This window comes from Phyllopteryx taeniolatus, chromosome 16 (genome assembly GCF_024500385.1).
Source record: "Phyllopteryx taeniolatus isolate TA_2022b chromosome 16, UOR_Ptae_1.2, whole genome shotgun sequence".
Taxonomy (NCBI): domain Eukaryota; kingdom Metazoa; phylum Chordata; class Actinopteri; order Syngnathiformes; family Syngnathidae; genus Phyllopteryx; species Phyllopteryx taeniolatus.
In genome coordinates, this window is record NC_084517.1 from 412,379 (window position 1) to 429,837 (window position 17,459).

Genomic DNA, 17,459 nt, shown 5'->3' on the forward strand with positions numbered 1-17,459 from the left:
CCTACGGGCAATTTAGAGTTGTCAATTAACCTACCATGCATGTTTTTGGGATGTGGGAGGAAACCGGAGTGCCCGGAGAAAACCCACACAGGCACGGAGAACATGCAAACTCCACACAGTCAGGGCCGACAATTGAACCCCGGTCCTCAGAACTGTGAGGCAGACGCTCTCACCAGTCAATCACCGTGCCGCCTCATAGTCAAGTCCAATCAGTATAATCAAACACAGCTGGACTCCAATGATGATGTACAACCATCTCAAGGATGATCAGAAATGGACAGCACCAGAGTTAAATACATGAGTGTCACAGTAAAGGGTCTGAATACTTATGGCTGTGATATTTCGGTTTTCTTTTTTTATCTGCAAAAATCTCAACAATTCTGTTTTTTTTCTGTCAATATAGAGTGTTGTGTGTACATTAATGAGGAAAAAAAATTAACAAATGATTTTAGCAAATGGCTGCAATATAACAGACCCACTGTATTTAATGGGCTTGAATTCTCTTTGTTCCTTTTCCCCACAATGCGTAGGTGTGTCAGATAATTTCTAAACAAAAAATAATTCACATTTAAGAAAATTAAAAACTTTATTGGTTAACAGATAACAGATGGCCAGTAATAGTGACATTGCAAGATACATGCAAAATAACTATACTAATTTGATGAATGCAAAGAAAAGCTTTAGAGGCAAGACAAAATGAATCACAACAGACTGTTCGGAAGACTGATGTACAACAGGTTTGCATAAAACAATATTGAAAGTATAAAAATGTACAAGACTTGCACAGGAGCTGATAATTACTTCAATGAGGTGTCTAAATACAACCCCAATTCCAATGAAGTTGGGACATTGTGTTAAACAAATTAAAACAGAATACAATGCTTTGCAAATCATGTTCAACCTATATTCAATTGAATACAATACAAAGACAAGATATTTAATGTTCAAACTGATAAACTTGATTTTTTTTAGCAAATAATCATTAACTTGGAATGTTATGGCTGAAAAAAAGCTGGAACAGGTTGCAAAAAAGACTGCGAAAGTTGAGGAATGCTCATCAAACACCTGTTTGGAACATCCCACAAATGAACATGCTAATTGGTAAAAGGTGGGTACCATGACTGGATATAAAAGGAGCTTCCCTAAATTGCTCAGTCATTCACAAGCAAAGATGGGGCGAGGTGCACCTCTTTGTGAACAAGTGCGTGGGAAAATAGTCAAACAATTTAAGGACAATGTTCCTATACGTACAATTGTAAGGAATTTAGGGATTTCATCATCTGCGGTCCATAATATCATCAAAAGGTTCAGAGAATCTGGAGAAATCACTGCATGTAAGCGGCAAGGCCGAAAACCAACATTGAATACCCGTGACCTTCAATCCCTCAGGCAGCACTGCATCAAAAACAGACATCAATGTGTAAAGGATACCACCACATGGGCTCAGGAACACCAGAAAAGCAATGTCAGTAAATACAGTTCGGCGCTACATCTGTAAGTGCAACTTGAAACTCTACTATGCAAAGCAAAGGCCATTTATCAACAACACCCAGAAACGCCGCTGGCTTCTCTCGGCCTGAGCTCATTGAAGATGGACTGATGAAAAGTGTTCTGTGGTCCGGCGAGTCAACATTTCAAATTGTTTTTGTAAATTGTGGACTCGTCGTGCCCTCCGGGCCAAAGAGGAAGAGAACCATCCTGACTGTTATGGATGCAAAGATCAAAAGCCAGCATCTGTGATGGCATGGGGCTGTGTTAGTGCCAATGGCATGGGTAACAAACATCTGTGAAGGCACCATTAATGCTTAAAGGTACATACAGGTTTTGGAGAAACATATGCTGCCATCCAAGCAATGTCTTTTTCAGGGACGCCCCTGCTTATTTCAGCAAGACAATGCCAAACCACTTTCTGCACATGTTACAACAGCGTGGCTTCGTAGTAAAAGAGTGCGTCTACTAGACTGGCCTGCTTGCAGTCCAGACCTGTCTCCCAATGAAAATGTGTGGCGCATCATGAAGCGTAAAATACAACAATGGAGACCCAAGACTGTTGAACAGCTGAAGCTGTACATCAAGCAAGAATGGGAAAGAATTCCACCGACAAAGCTTCAACAATTAGTGTCCTCAGTTCCCAAACCTTTATTGAATGTTGTTAAAAGAAAATGTGCTGAAACACTGGTAAACATGACCATGTCCCAGCTTTTTTGGAACATGTTGCAGCCATAAAATTCTGACTTAATGATTATTTGCTAAAAACAAAGTTTATCAGTTTGAACATAAAATATTTTGTCTTTGTACTGTATTCAATTAAATATAGGGCGAACATGATTTGCAATTCATTGTATTCCGTTTTTAGTTATGATTAACACAAGGTCCCAACTTCATTGGAATTGGGGTTGCATGATAAATTGAAATACAGCAGTTTTAGTTGCAAAAAATAAAATAAAAATAAAAAATCATCTATCTTGTGTTAAAGGCCAACTATCTCATAAAGTCCATGTGATTTGTTGTACTGGTCGTTTTGACATACTTGAGTTTTGTACATTGTATTCCAACTGACGTCACAGGAGTTCACCAGGTAATTGTATTGGTATGTACAAGGTAAAATGTATGAATGGGGAACATATGGATGTGCACTAAATACAGAAAACATGTTCAATGTAATATTAGTTCTCACATCCGTGAACCATTACTCTTCAGAGTTGTGTGCAGTGCTTGTCCAAATTTTTAGTATTTTTTTATGCCACCTTGGTTTAATGTTTAAATGTCTCCCATACTAAAACAGCCATGCTTAGTCGTATTTTTCAAAAAGTTATTGATGATATAAAATTTTAGGCATTCACAGTAAAGGCAACCCTTAATGACAGAGCAAATGGTGGTGACCCACTGAAATACACTTTTTAAAACGGTAAAGAAAAAAGTGCACAATGGCAAAGACAAACAGCTTAAAAAAATCGTGTTGCACAATTTACGTGTTGCCCTTCAAACTCTGCCGATACAAGTGCATAAATGACCCTAACTACTCAAACCGATTATACTCGTCTTCATACAATCATAATGGTAAAGACCTGCAATAGTTAATTTTCACTATTCATACATATTCAGAAAAATATATATATTTTGCAGCCTGCTACTGTGTTAATGCAAAACAGATGCCACATCCTAGCACTTCAGCTCACAGATCCTGCTGGTTTATTCCAACAACATAATGAGGCTCTCTCCAGTGGCATTAACGGTTAAGACAGCTTGAGTGACAAAGAACCGTTTGAAAAGAACAAAAACAAAAAACAAACAAAAAAAGAACTCTGAAAACACCAAGATGCAATCGGGTCAGTTTTTCATGGAAAAGGCATATTAAGCAATAGGTGAAAAATCTTATATATACACCAAAATGCAATTAGCATCTTCAGAAGATAAAATAAAGAAAGAAATTCCATTTCGGACACCTAACGGTAAAGACATTTTGGCATTAAAAAAGTTAAGCAAATATTTTTCTTAGAAACCATTATGACCTTTTGATGGATAACAACTGCCAATAATTCAAACACTCATATCAGTAAAATTAATTTTCAAAAGGAAATTCAGTGGGCAATGTCTTTACCATTATTGATCAAATTATATGAAAATGCCTAGGCTACTTCTGACCGCATGTTTATTCTGTCAATGCATATATACAGCTGTTATTTGTATTACTACAGTAGCTTAAAAGTAAATTGCACTTTACAACTGCAGAGCATAAAATACTTCTCTTCTCAATATCATTCAAAAACTAGGTAATTGTTCCAAAAGATGAAAGGCTGAGGAAAAGAAAATTGGTCACAAACAATTTAAATGTCAAATGTTTATCCTGTTTTTATTATAATGCAAAACTGCACAAAATGTTTGACAAAACTGTATTCAAGCACATGGATCAACAGAGTGAACATACAAGAAGACAGTGAAGAGGCATAGTGTATATCAGTGAGTGTCAGTAATTTCCTAAATTGTAATTGTGATTGAATGGCATACTTCTATAGTTTCATCGAGAAACAACCTAGAGGCTGGAGTTGAACTGAAATTAGGGCTGTAATGAGTACACTCCGGTATTTTGAGTACCTCGACAGAAAAAAACTGCAAGCAATTTTCTCTGCCCCTGGGAACTGTTGATTTTAGTGTGAAACTCAAAGGATGCACGACCGTTCATGTGGTACAATGCGCTTACGTCAACGTAAGGCTTCTTTATACTCGCGCGGACGGCGAACGTGCTGACGTCACTGCGGCTATCTCGCACGCAGTTTGCCTTTTTACTCGAGTGCAACCCACGAGCGCTGTTTTGAAAGTGTGTTGCAGTTCTACCCCAAGAATTGGCTAGGACGCCACAGGGTGGAGTTTCTTCTGCATTTTGTGGCCATTTCCGGTAGCTGCTTTTACTTTCCTTTCCGTAACAAGGAACAAAGCAACAACAATAGCAACCGTGGAACAGAGTCTGCTAGAACAAATGGACCTGGATGACCAGATGATACGTTTAATTGTGCTGCAAAATCGATCGAGAAGGCGGCGGCGTAGGCGCTATGTGGAACCGGGAGGAACGCTGATTACATTATCACAGCATGTGACTAAAACGGAACAATCACGAGAGATGTTCTACGCGCAGCAACAATTTTTGCCGTGTGCGTTTCATGCTACGCAGAAGGGCCGCGCGGGCCAATTCGTCGGTCAATGTGATGCAATTGCGGGCGTTGTCGGCCGCGCGACCGCTGGAGTATAAAGAGGCCTTAAGGAAGTAGGATGCGGAAGCGAATCTATTTGGTTGATGAACCGGGAACATGGCAGCGACGAAGAGAGAAAAATGTGAGAAAAAAAATTTCACAAATGTGGAGAATGGGAAAGTGTGCGAGCATTTCATTCTGAAGAGCGAGGCGAGCACTGTGACATAATCGTCGTAACGCGGACCTTGCTCTCCACCAAAGATGCCCAGTATGAAGCCGCATAGAACCCAAAAAGAGGTAAGTTAAACGCTGCGCAACTCAAGTGAGATTAATGTTAATGTACCTTACTAACAACATAGCCCTGAGGGGAACTACGTCTCTATTAATTATGACTACTGTTTAATTTTTGGCTGGTTTACTACAATGGTGACAACAGTATGCCTGCCACCATAAAAATACTTCCGACACGGCGCTTGTACGTTTTGCTCAGGCACTGTGTGACATATAGCCAGTGTACTACCATCTGATCTTTAAGTGGCTACATTTTGAGTCATGTAGGTAAGAAACCTGGGAAAAGTGGTCAGAGAGGACGTAAGAGTAAAATGTTGCATGTACCCCAAGAGCAGGGCTTTGGTGAAGTCAAATGAAGGAAATCTTTGTTTTTCCCCTTGAGGTGTTTTCATTTTAGTTTGAAAGGTTCTAAAACTTTGTAATACATAGTAATATGAACGATATATTTGTCTTATTCCTCGTGAGCTGGTCCAAGGTCATAAAAGCACAGTCATGAACCTACTGTAATGTCACATGCTAAAATGCTAGCTGCTTAAGTGAAGTTGCACAAAGGCTGTTAATGCTTCTTTTTTTTTTTTTAATTAATGCCTCATGTTTTTGATACAAGAAATGCCATGTTTAAACAGAAATTTGTTTATATTTATTGAAATTTCCCCACTCAAAAGTGTTTCTCGCCAATAAAATACTGTGGTGCTATGCACAAAAAATGAAAACTGTTGAGTATATAAAAAGGAAACCGAATGGTTGTTCATTAAGTGAAATTTGTTTGTTTTTGTATTCATAATTGCTCTTAACCAAGCTAAAACATATTTTATCCAAATAGTTGATAATTGGATAGACTTTTCAGTAGGATACTCGAAGACTAAAATATTCATTAGCTGCAGCCCGGACACAATAGTCACCGCTTAGCTAACAAACTCTACATCATCCCTCCTGTCAAATATTAAGCCACAAAGGGGGTGAGGGAAAATGTGCCCTTTGCTACAACAGTGAGGTCAATTACAACCAGGTATGTATTTTGGTTTAGCTGTGCATATTGAATATCAGTGTTTTGGACTGAGCTAACCAAAATAGGAATGCAGGACAATTTGCAATTTGCAGGACCACTAGTGGGTGGTGATGGACAAAAAGACAAAATAATGTATGTCCCAAAAATATTTGCCTTGTTCAACTGATCGACTTCAGCAGCCAGCATTAAAATACTGTCAGCCATCTTCATTTTTTACACAACTTTACTAAAGAGATCAAATTGCTTGCCACAGACCAGCCAACATGAATGGACAGCTGTGCACATACTGTATAAGATTTAATAACAGCTTCTGTTTCAATGCACACCCATTTTGGCCTACACAATTTATGGCTAGAAATCACAACAGAACACTATAACCAAATTACTGGTAAACGTACTTTTAAAAATATTCAATAAAAAATATTCAATAAACATTTTGATAAATGGAAGTATGTATCTTCATGTCACAGGAAGCCCCCCCTCCCCCCAAAAAATAATAGAAAACAAAATGGTGGAAACTAACACCCCACTCCCTGGACTTTTTTCACTTGCCAAAGTGGCCATTACAGTAAACTAAGCTCTACATGAGTATGTACTGTACTTTAATTACAACCCTGCACCTCGCATTCTCTTCCTTTGACGTGTCCACTCAGCTAATTTTTTTTCTCCTCCTCCTTCTTCTCCTCTTCCTCTGCGGGATAAGAGTGCCAGGTAAGGCGCTCCTCATAGAAAGAGATGACCACCTGGGGACAAGTGACGTTGGCTTCTTTGGCTGGGACAAGGTCAGCCTCATCTGAGTTCTTCCTGTTATGAAATGCAAGAGTGGGAAGGTTAAGAGGCAAGATAATGAACAAACCTATGGTAAATTTCGAGTCGAGAAAATATGCAAGCACTTCGCAGTGCTGCCTAACATAAACATTAACTAGACTTTACACCGATCTGAACGGCCTGATAGGTATCGGGCGATAATTAGCATTTCATGCTGATCGGCTATAATTTATGTCATAATTCGCCGATCCTCCACAAAAGACATTTACTTGACGTCACCGTCGTGTACAGTATATTCGAATCCAAAAGCTAGTTTATTTTTAGCCTTGTCACGTCTTTTGACGTAGTACTGTAAATATCTGACCACCAATGAAGTTATTTAATAAAAACCTGTTGGTGGTGTGGGACAGACAGCACGTCATGCCCGGATCAGACTACCAAGACAAATATGGTCTTTCACCATTGCACTATGTCAGACTACTGCAATAAAATCTTGTATTTGGGTACCACCACATCCCGTTTTTTTACGATCACTGGGCTTCATCTTGTCAACTCAAAAGCGACCGGATACACTCGTTACCATGACGAAGACAACAATAATGGATCGCGCCGTGTGTTTCCCCTTTTGCGCAGGCACACGGCTTGGTAAACGCGAGCTGGGATTGAACGGACTTGGCTTCCCAGCCTGAATCTGGGCCTCCGCTAAGCGATCAGAGTCGCTACTACGAAGGTACCGGTTCACTACCAGCCAAGCGGGATCGCTCTGAAATTGCCAGCGAGCCACAAAAGAGGCAGGAAGAGAGACGTCCGGTTCTCCCAAGGTGTGAGGACGAGCCATTTTTCTTCTCCCGCCTCTCGTTACCTTTGTTTTTATTTTTCTACATCTTTTCGTCTGCAACCAAATCTGTCGCCTTGCTTCCAGAGCAGCTTCTAAATTAAGACCACCCGCAAAGACCAGCTGATCTGTGTTCGTGAGTGGACACTGCAATCCTTACTATGATGTACAACATCAGTGCTTAATAATTGTGGGGAAATTTTAGCTTCATATGAAATCCCAACTTTGCCTTCTCCCGCTCTGACTCAACGCATTAAACGCTCACACGCTCATTTATTTTAGCCCAGCGACCACACACATGATGCCCTCTTTACCATTTTCGTACGCTTTATTTTCTTTTGTTTATCCTTAGGGTTATTTTCTTTTTGTAGTTGTATGTTTTATTAAAAATACCATAAAATTACACTCTTGGTTGTATTTTGTGTGTGTTCTGAGTTTAAGTAAACCTCTGTAACCTGCACGACTCAAAATGTCGTAGAGTGTAGCAACCTCCAGATTATGAGACTGATTAAAAAGGTTTGTCGTCATTTCACCTAAAGTTAAACTTGTAAAAAATGACGTGGTGTCCTTTTCCGAGACATTAGTTTGATTTTAACAATAAAATTTTAAAAGTACGATAAACTGGAAGTAACGCAAACGTCGCTCCCGGCTTATTACTTTCTCCTAAATTAATGACATTGTTATTTGGCCTATAACTGCTACACAGCCTTTAATCGGACTTCAGTGAAAAAGTATTTAGTAGTCCCTTTTATATTAAACACTCTGCATCGCTGTCGACTTTTCTTTTCTTTGGCCCACTCATGGTTGAAGGATTCAGAGCAGTAGCAGAGTAAAAACAGAACAGCCAAAGTCAAGTCAATGTGCTACCTGGTGGAACCACTGGGCATTACAGGACAACCTGGTGGAACCACTGGGCATTACAGCATAACCTGGATAAACCACTCTGCATTAAAGGATGTGAAATCCTTGGGTGATTCTGTACCAATCTTTGGTGGGCTGGATTGAAATGATCAACAGGCCAGATGTGGCCCGCGGGCCATAGTGTGCCCACCCCCGGTATAGGCTGTTGGGTTTGAGTTTGATCAACAATGTTGGGTTACAGGTACACTAATAGACACTTCCTTCTCCTCCTCGAATTCATCAATGGTCCCTGCTTAACCATTCTTGGACTGGGACCATGGTGAAGTCGAACAGTCAGTACAAGTGTAGTTGCGTTACATCACCTTTTACATTAATGTAAGATGCATTTTCTGTGAAGCTAGCCGTATCATGTTATTATCCTTAAACAATCACAGAAGTATACCAACTACGGATAACTTAATATCTAACCCGTGGCCGGGTTTTGTTCTGATAAGCCATCCTAGAGTTCCTGCTGGCCGTTACAGAAATGTTGCGGCGCCATGTCAAAGCAAGTAGGAAATGGCCATCTGTTGCCCTAATTATGTTTGTATTCCTTTTGATAAGATAAGTGACTGTGAAGGAAAAGCTCAGTGCGTGGAATTGGACTGAATGGATCCCCCTTTTGAAGTTCTGTATTGTAGCATTTTAATCCTCATTCAAATTGATGGCACATGTACATTTTTATCCTGATGGGAGATTTAAAAAACTCTCACACAAACAGAACATCTACATCGTCTTAGAAGATGGTACTAGCAGTAGATCAATGATTTTAGTATGTATGTTTCTGATCATTTTGTGTGTGTTCTAAACATTCCATTGTGAGCCAGACTGTAATGTGAACCATTAATGTCAAATTTGTGTTGCAGCTAGTTATTTCCTGTGTGTTTGTGTGCAGAGCTGCCAACATATAAAAAGTCAATTAGAGAACAATTTGTCTGAATCTGTTTGAATTTCCATATTTTCAAAATTTTGTCAAGAGCATTTCCGTGCGACAGTCATAATCATAATCGATAAAGTATGGCTTCAATATTCGTCCTCTTAATGTTTTTATTACATCAACCTTGTAATGGTGAACGCAGTCTGAATCAAAGTACCAGTATATAAGAGTTCGACGTTCCATCATCAAAAATATCTATGGATTAACTCCCCTTTGCAAATTCTGTTTTCAACCCAAGTATCAAAAAAAGGGCTATTAAAGCAGATTAATCAGATCTCAAACATCAAAATTAAAACAACACTATTTTGCAAACAACCATGCTGATAGACTGAATTGGATAGTTTATGTATGGACAATAGTTTTGGTCTCTATTTTGTGCAATGTACCTCTTGTGCGTGTACAAGAAGTATATGTGAGAAGAAGAAATATAATCATGTCTTGCATGCGATCTATATTTCATATTTGCTATATCCACAATTGCTACTACAATGCAAACTTCCCCATTGTGGGACTAAGAAAGGTTTATATTCTTAATTTATATTAGGAATATTTATTATTAATAATAGTATACTTTTAACCTGCCCACGTTCTGAAGTAACGTGTTAATTAATTTCAGGTCCAGATGCTGCCTCCTGTGTGGACGTGTATTATTTCATATTTATATCACTAAACACATTAACTGGCCTGTTATTTTGTTGGTCGAAGTTGGTTACGCTCCACGAAAATGCACTACCAGCCATACCTACAGTGATCAAAAACTTGTTTGCCCCCTTCCTCATTTCTTATTTTTTTGCATGTGTGTCACACTGAAATGTGTCCCATCAAACAAATAAAAATTGTAGTCAAAGACACAAGTACACAAAATGCAGTTTTGTTTTTTATTAAGGGAGGGGAAAAAAATCCAAACCTACATGGCCTTGTGTGAAAAGGTGATTGCTCCCGAAATCTAATAACTGGTTGGGCCACACTTTGCAGCTAGAACTGCAATCAAGCATTTGCGATAACTTGCAATGAGTCTCTTACAGCGCTGTAAGCCCACAGCGCTTTGGCCCACTCATCTTTGCAGAATTGTTGTAATTCAGACACATTTGAGGGTTTCCGAGCATGAGCTGCCTTTTTAGGGTCATGGCACAGCATCTCAATAGGATTCAGGTCAAGACTTTGACAAGGTCATTCCAAAGTCGTCTATGTTTTTTTTCAGCCATTCAGAAGTTGACTTGCTGGTGTGTTTTGGATCGTAATCCTGCTGCAGAACTCAAGTGTGCTACAGCTTGAGGTCACAAACAGATGGCCGGAGATTCTACTTCAGGATTTTTTGGTAGACAACGGAATTCATGGTTCCCTTTATCATAGCAAGTCTTTCTGGTCCTGAAGCAGCAAAACAGCGCCAGACCATCACACGGCCACCACCATATTTTACTGTTGGTATAATGTTCCTTTTCTGAAATGCGGTGCCAGATACAACGGGGCAAAAAAGTATTTAGTCAGCCACCAATTGTGCAAGTTCTCCCACTTAAAAAGATGAGAGAGGCCTGTAATTTTCATCATAGGTATACATCACCTATGAGACAAAATGAGAAAAATAAAAAATCAGTCTGATTTTTAAAGAATGTATTAGCAAATTATGGTGGAAAGTAAGTATTTGGTCAATAACAAAAGTTCATCTGAATACTTTGTTACATACCCTTTGTTGGCAATGACAGAGGTCAAACGTTTTCTCTAAGTCTTCACAAGGTTTTCACACACTGTTGCTAATATTTTGGCCCATTCCTCCAAGCAGATCTCCTCTAGAGCAGTGACGTTTTGGGGCTGTCACTGGGCAACACAGACTTTCAACTCCCTCCAAAGATTTTCTATGGGGTTGAGATCTGGAGACTGGCTAAGCCACTCCAAGAACTTGAAATGTGTGAAAGTGTCCTTTTCAAATCTGCAATAGAAGGTGTTCAAGTCGTTGGCTAGTCCTTTATTGTTCTCAGCTTGGGGGGATAGTCGCTTGTAATTGGTTAGCGATCGCATTCCTCGCCAGACTGATTTAATGTCGTTAGCGGTAAACTGTTTTTCCTAGGTTTACTGCATAATTTCTCTTTGGCATGTTAATTGTTGTTAATGTTAATAGTTGATAAATAAGCAATAATTGATAAAAGTACCGAGCGATATTTAGATAATTGTAATGGATACAAGTACCGTCACTTCTTAACAGCAGAAGCGGCTAAGTGTTTTTTTCTGTTCTCATCAAATCCTGTGACTTATCCAAAGCAGGTCCCGAGCGCACAGGCGGAACCTCAGGCCAATGTGCTCGCATATTAGTCTGCCGCGGAGTAATATTTAGAAATTACATTTGTGTGTGGATGGTGGATGTGTGGAATGGATCAAGCTGCCAGCGTTCAAGGACTACAAAACAACCTATGACGACAGCGGCAACTCATCAGATCTATCAGAGTTCAAAACGGCGAATTTCGCTGAAAGGCGACTGATTTGCATTCATGTATAAATGGTCAAAAAAAATCTTTGTTGCATTAATCAAAGTATCATGCAAAAGCTGTGAATATTTAAAAGATGTCATCTTGAGTAGATAGTACAGTATATAGATGACAGTACTGTATATAAAAGTTTGTTATGCCACAGAGGTCCGGGTTTAAGAATTAAAGCTTGGTTTCATCTGGTATGTCCATCTCCATACAAAATGACATTCTTAAAAAGACTATTCAAGATATACTGAGTATTTACATATGGGAGAGGCAAACAATCATATTACTGAGGTACAGAAACTAAATTTATCGCTACAATAGTTTAAGAGAACTCATGTTTTGTTTTATTTAACTTTCCACAAGGACGTAGCAATAGAATGTACAAGTGTATGTGTTGTGCCACACACGTACATCTGCTTGTGAAAGCACTCGTTTCTAACTTTCAAGTACGGCCTGAAAACTCAATAATTCACTACTTTTTTTTTTATATTATCAGTTTTGGATTTTACAGTTATTATCTAAGAAATATACTAAACTGCGGTGAAATGTCAGTACTCGCCCAGAAAAGCTACATTTTCAGACTACAATCAATACTTACGTTTTGTATTTTACTCTGTGAACCCCTCTCCCGATTTAGCTGTTTCAGCTTAAATTAAAAATATCCACCATTAAAAGCACGTAAGGGCCGAGTCCAAAGTGTTCTCTCAACCGAGCCCTAAAAATTACAGTGAAGTTTTTAGCTGCGTTACTTTGCCTAAAAAACTCAACTTAATTAGCGCAAGTCGAACATATTCTGTGAGAAAAGCAGTGTAGGTAGTAGAATACGTCTTGTATTTTCGTCATCAATTCCTTTTTTTGTGTGACTTTATTTGTTTTATACGATTTTAGAGGTGCTTGAAGTTCTCATTCCATGTTTTTTTCCCCCAAAAAATTCTACCTAGATGGCAGCCACTTGTCATGTTGCTATTCATATTTTACCTGCTAAAAAGAAAGCCTACAGCTGAAAAAGATTGTGGTAATAGCCTGGAAAGGCATTACAAAAGAATGTCAGTGTGATGAAGTCAATGGGTCAATGGCTTGATGCACTGATTACAAAGGATTTGCAACTAAACACCAAATGTTATTCACTTTAATCTATTTTAACTCTGTTCCAAGACTCGGCTCTTCTAAACATGTTTTTGTCACAAATCTCTCTCTCTCTCATGTATATAAGTTGTGTATCAGATCCAGATGTAAATACCTGGAAACAAAAGTTGAACTGTTGGTCTCGTTTCATATGCATGTTTTTGGTGTCAAAACCTAGTGGTTCAGTCTATTAAAAAATTAAGGAATTATAGCCTCACTGGTCCAGTGTTTTAAAGCGAGTGCATAAATTTGACATTTATGAATTGTAAATGAAGAAAGAGGACCCACCATTTCATCAGGAACATCAGCTCACCACTTGAATCTGTTGCACCAATAATTCTTTCTGGCTGCAGACCTCTCCCAAAACCTCTGACTTTCTCACCCTAGAGACAAGGAACGCAAATACATAAAACATTGAGGATCACACTGGGGAGGAACATTTCTAGCCACCTCACAATTTGATTGGACGATTGATGAATCTTTCTCTCTCTCTTTCTCTCCCTCCCTCTCTCTTTTCTCTCACTCATCAACATTTTTTTGTGACAGACCGACACAACGTAGCACAAATGTGAAGTGGAATAAATAAATGATAAGTTTTCAAAATTTCAAGCGAACTAAACAGTTCGGAAAAGGGATGGATGTTAATGGGGGGGGGGGGGAAACTGGTGACAGAAATAACATGAGTCTGATAAAAGCAATAATAAACGTTTTATGGCGGCACGGTGACCGACTGGTTAGAGCGTCAGCCTCACAGTTCTGAGGACCCGGGTTCAATCCCCGGCCCCGCCTGTGTGGAGTTTGCATGTTCTCCCCGTGCCTGCGTGGGTTTTCTCCGGGCACTCCGGTTTCCTCCCACATCCCAAAAACATGCATTAATTGGAGACTCTAAATTGCCCGTAGGCATGACTGTGAGTGCGAATGGTTGTTTGTTTGTATGTGCCCTGCGATTGGCTGGCAACCAGTTCAGGGTGTACCCCACCTCCTGCCCGATGACAGCTGGGATAGGCTCCAGCACGCCCGCGACCCTAGTGAGGAGAAGCGGCTCAGAAAATAGATGGATGGATGTATAAACGTTTTATGAAAATGAACCAATGAAAATAAGACATTGCTTTTGAATTGTGGTCCAACAGAATTATTAAAAAATAAAAACTCATGAACGAGGCCTTGACAAAAATAATGGAACTCTTAATACAGTGGAACCTCGGGTTACGAACGATCCAGTTTACAAACAATTCAGGTTACGTGTAAAATCTTCACAGAAAACTTACATCGACTTAATGATTATTTTCGGTTTGCGAACGGTCTTGGTAGGGATGAAAGGAAAGAAGTATGTTGTGCTTCTACTCGCACTGCAGGATGATCATTGCAATTGCATTCATTTCAACGGGAAACATTACCTCAGTTTAAGAATGTTTCGGGTACCACATAGGGTCACAGAACGAATTAGGTTCGTAACCCGGGGTTCCACTATTTTGTTGCACAACCTTTTGAGGCAATCACTGCATCCATTTTCTTAACGTTCAATAAGACTTCGCTCCCTTTGAGCAGGTATTTTGGCCTACTCTTCATGAACAAATGGCTCCAGTTGTCTCAGGTTTGAAGGGTGCTTTCTCCAGACAGAATGTTTCAGCTCCGAGCACAGTTAGGATTGTTAAATAGGATTTATATCAGGGCTCATAGAAGGACACTTCAGAATAGTCCAATGTTTTGCATTTAGGCATTCTTGGGTGTTTTTAGCTGTGGTTTGGGTCATTATCCTTTTGCAAGACCCATGACCTTCAACTGAGACCAAGCTTTCTGACACTGGGCAGCACATTTCTCTCTAGAATTCCTTGACAGTCTTGAGATTGTATTGTACCCTACAGGGATTCAAGACACAAAGTACCTTATGCAGGCAAGCAACCCAAGAACATAACAGAGCCTGTACCATGTTTCACAGAAGGGACAGTGTTGTTTTCTTGGTATGCTTCATTTTTGTGTCTGTGACGATAGAACTAATGTGCTTTGCCAAAAAGTTGCAATCTTTTTTGTTTCATCTGTCCATAGGACATTCTCTCAGAAACTTTGTGGCTTATCAACATGAAGTTTGTCAAATTCCAGTCTCGCTTTTTTACGATTTATTTTCAACAGTGGTGTCCTCTTTGGTCGTCTCCCATGAAGTCCACTTTTGCTCAAAACAACGATGGATGGTGCGATCTGACACTGATGTACCTTGACCTTGGAGTTCACCTTTAATTTCTTTGGAGGCTGTTCAGGGCTATTTTGTTCCCATTCGTATTATTTCTCTTCAATTTTTCATAAATTTTCCTCCTGCGGCCACATCCATGGAGGTTGGCCAGTCCTGTGAATCTTAAATTGCTGAATAATGTGTGTCACAATAGTCACAGGAACATCAAGCTGCTTGGCGATGGGTCTTACAGCCTTTACCTTGAACATGCTTGTCAATAATTTTCTTTATAATCTCCTGAGACAACCCTCTCCTTCGCTTCCCATGGTCCATGTTTAGCAAACATGCATCCAAAGCAATGACTTATTTTCATTGGTTAACTTTCATAAAATTTGTATTATTAGTTTGTCAGATTCAAGTTTATTTGTGTGACCACTGCAGGTTTCATTAACAGGGTGGGTAGAAACAATTTTATCCAAATGTGTACATTTTAATGCAAAATAAACTACAGATAAAATGTTTATATATTTTAAGGCCATCAACAACGCGTTAACGTCCATGATTAAGCTGGAAAAGTTAACGCGATAAAAAAAATAAAGTAAAAATAATGTATAAATGTATAAAATAGTGCAATTTTTGACCACAACTTTCTCCCGCGCGGATGGATACGTTTCTGCGGTGAAAAGGCAGGGTATGTTCAGCCAGCCAGCAATGATGAGTGAGGGAAATTACCCAGGCCTGCTTCAAATTCCATTTTAATAAGATGCCTAATAGAATTGTGGATAAAAGTTGTGTTTACAAATTGCAGCAATGAACTGTCGTTCCATCGAAGCACGCGTCGAAAGTACCCCATTCGGGCAAAGCATATCTTTGCTAACGTGAGCAAAGATGCTACAGACACTGGAATCCAGCCGCAATGATCAAGCTACATTGACTTGGACTCGTTAACAAAAGGACAAGTGGATTAAATAATGCAATAGGTAACCCACTACAGTGCTGTGAAAAAGCATTGGCCCCCTTTTAAAATTATGTTTTTAAAAGGTTTCCCCACTTTAATATCAAATAAATGTAAATATAACCCAAGTGAACTTAAAATGCTGTTTTCAAATGGTGATTTATTAAGGAAAACAGAACTAATCAAAGTTACCTGGCCCTGTGTGTAAAAAGTAATGGCCTCCTAAACCTATTAACAGGTTGGGAAATCCTCAGCAGCAACAACTGAAATCAATCATTTTGTATATCTGGCAATGAGTCTGTCACATCTCTGTGGAGATATTTTGTCCCACTCTTCCTTGTAGAATTGTCTGAATTCAGCAAATATGGAGGGTTTTTGAGAATGAACGGCCTTATTAAGGTCACGCCAGTGCATTTCAATCAGATTCAAGTTTGGACTTTGACTAGGCCATTCAAAAACCTTCATTTTGTTTTCTTAAGCCATTCAGAAGTTGACTTGCCGGTGTGTTTTCTACAGCAGAACCCAAGTGCCCTTCAGTTTAAGGTCACAAACGGAAGGCTGAACATTGTCTTTCAGGATTTTCTGTTAAAGAGCAGAATTCAAGGTTTAATCAATCACAGGAAATTGTCCAGGTTCTGAAGGAGCAAAGCAGCTCAAGACTATCATACTACCACCACATTTGACTCTTGGTATGATGTTCTTTTTCTGAAACGCTGTGCTACATTTACGCCTGATGTAACGAGACACACACCTTCCAAAAAGCTCAACTCGTATCTCATCAGTCCATACCTGTATAATATTCTCTTGGGAATCATTCAGATGATTTTCTTTTGCAAAAGTAAGACAAGCATTTATGTTCTTTTTGGTAAGCAGTGGCTTTCGCCTTGGAACTCTGACATGGATGCCATTTTTTCCCCAGTCTCTTCCTTAATCTTGTGCCATGAATACCAACCTTAACTGAGGTAAGGGAGGCATGCAGTTCTTCAGAAGTTGTCCTGCGTTCCTTTGTTACATCCTGGATGAGTCATTGCTGTTATCTTATGGTAATCTTTGAAGGCCGGCCACGCCTGGGAAGGTTCACCACTGTTCTACGTTTACTCCATGTGAAGATAATGGCTCTACTTATGGTTTGCTGGAATCTTAACGCTTTAGAAATGGCTTTAACACTTTTCAGATTGATAGATGTCAAATACTTTATTTCTGGACTGTTCTGGAATTGATTTGGATCGTGCCATTTTGTTGCGGCTTTTTTAGCTCTTTTGTCCGACAGATTCGATTTAAGTGATGAACAGGTCTGGAGGTAATGTGTGTGTGTG

General features: G+C 39.4%; 1 protein-coding gene across 1 annotated transcript in view; it reads right to left on the bottom strand.

Annotated features, from left to right (window-relative positions):
* Positions 1-567: 567 nt before the first annotated feature.
* LOC133466322 (chromobox protein homolog 1-like) overlaps positions 568-17,459 on the bottom strand; it is a 45,503-nt gene continuing 28,611 nt past the window's right edge. The window contains exons 4-5 of the mRNA XM_061749907.1: positions 13,310-13,404; positions 568-6,792 (exon numbers count right to left, since the gene is read on the bottom strand). Coding sequence (XP_061605891.1) covers positions 6,642-6,792; positions 13,310-13,404 — 246 coding nt within the window. The 3' untranslated portion in view covers positions 568-6,641. The remainder of the gene's footprint in view (positions 6,793-13,309; positions 13,405-17,459) is intronic.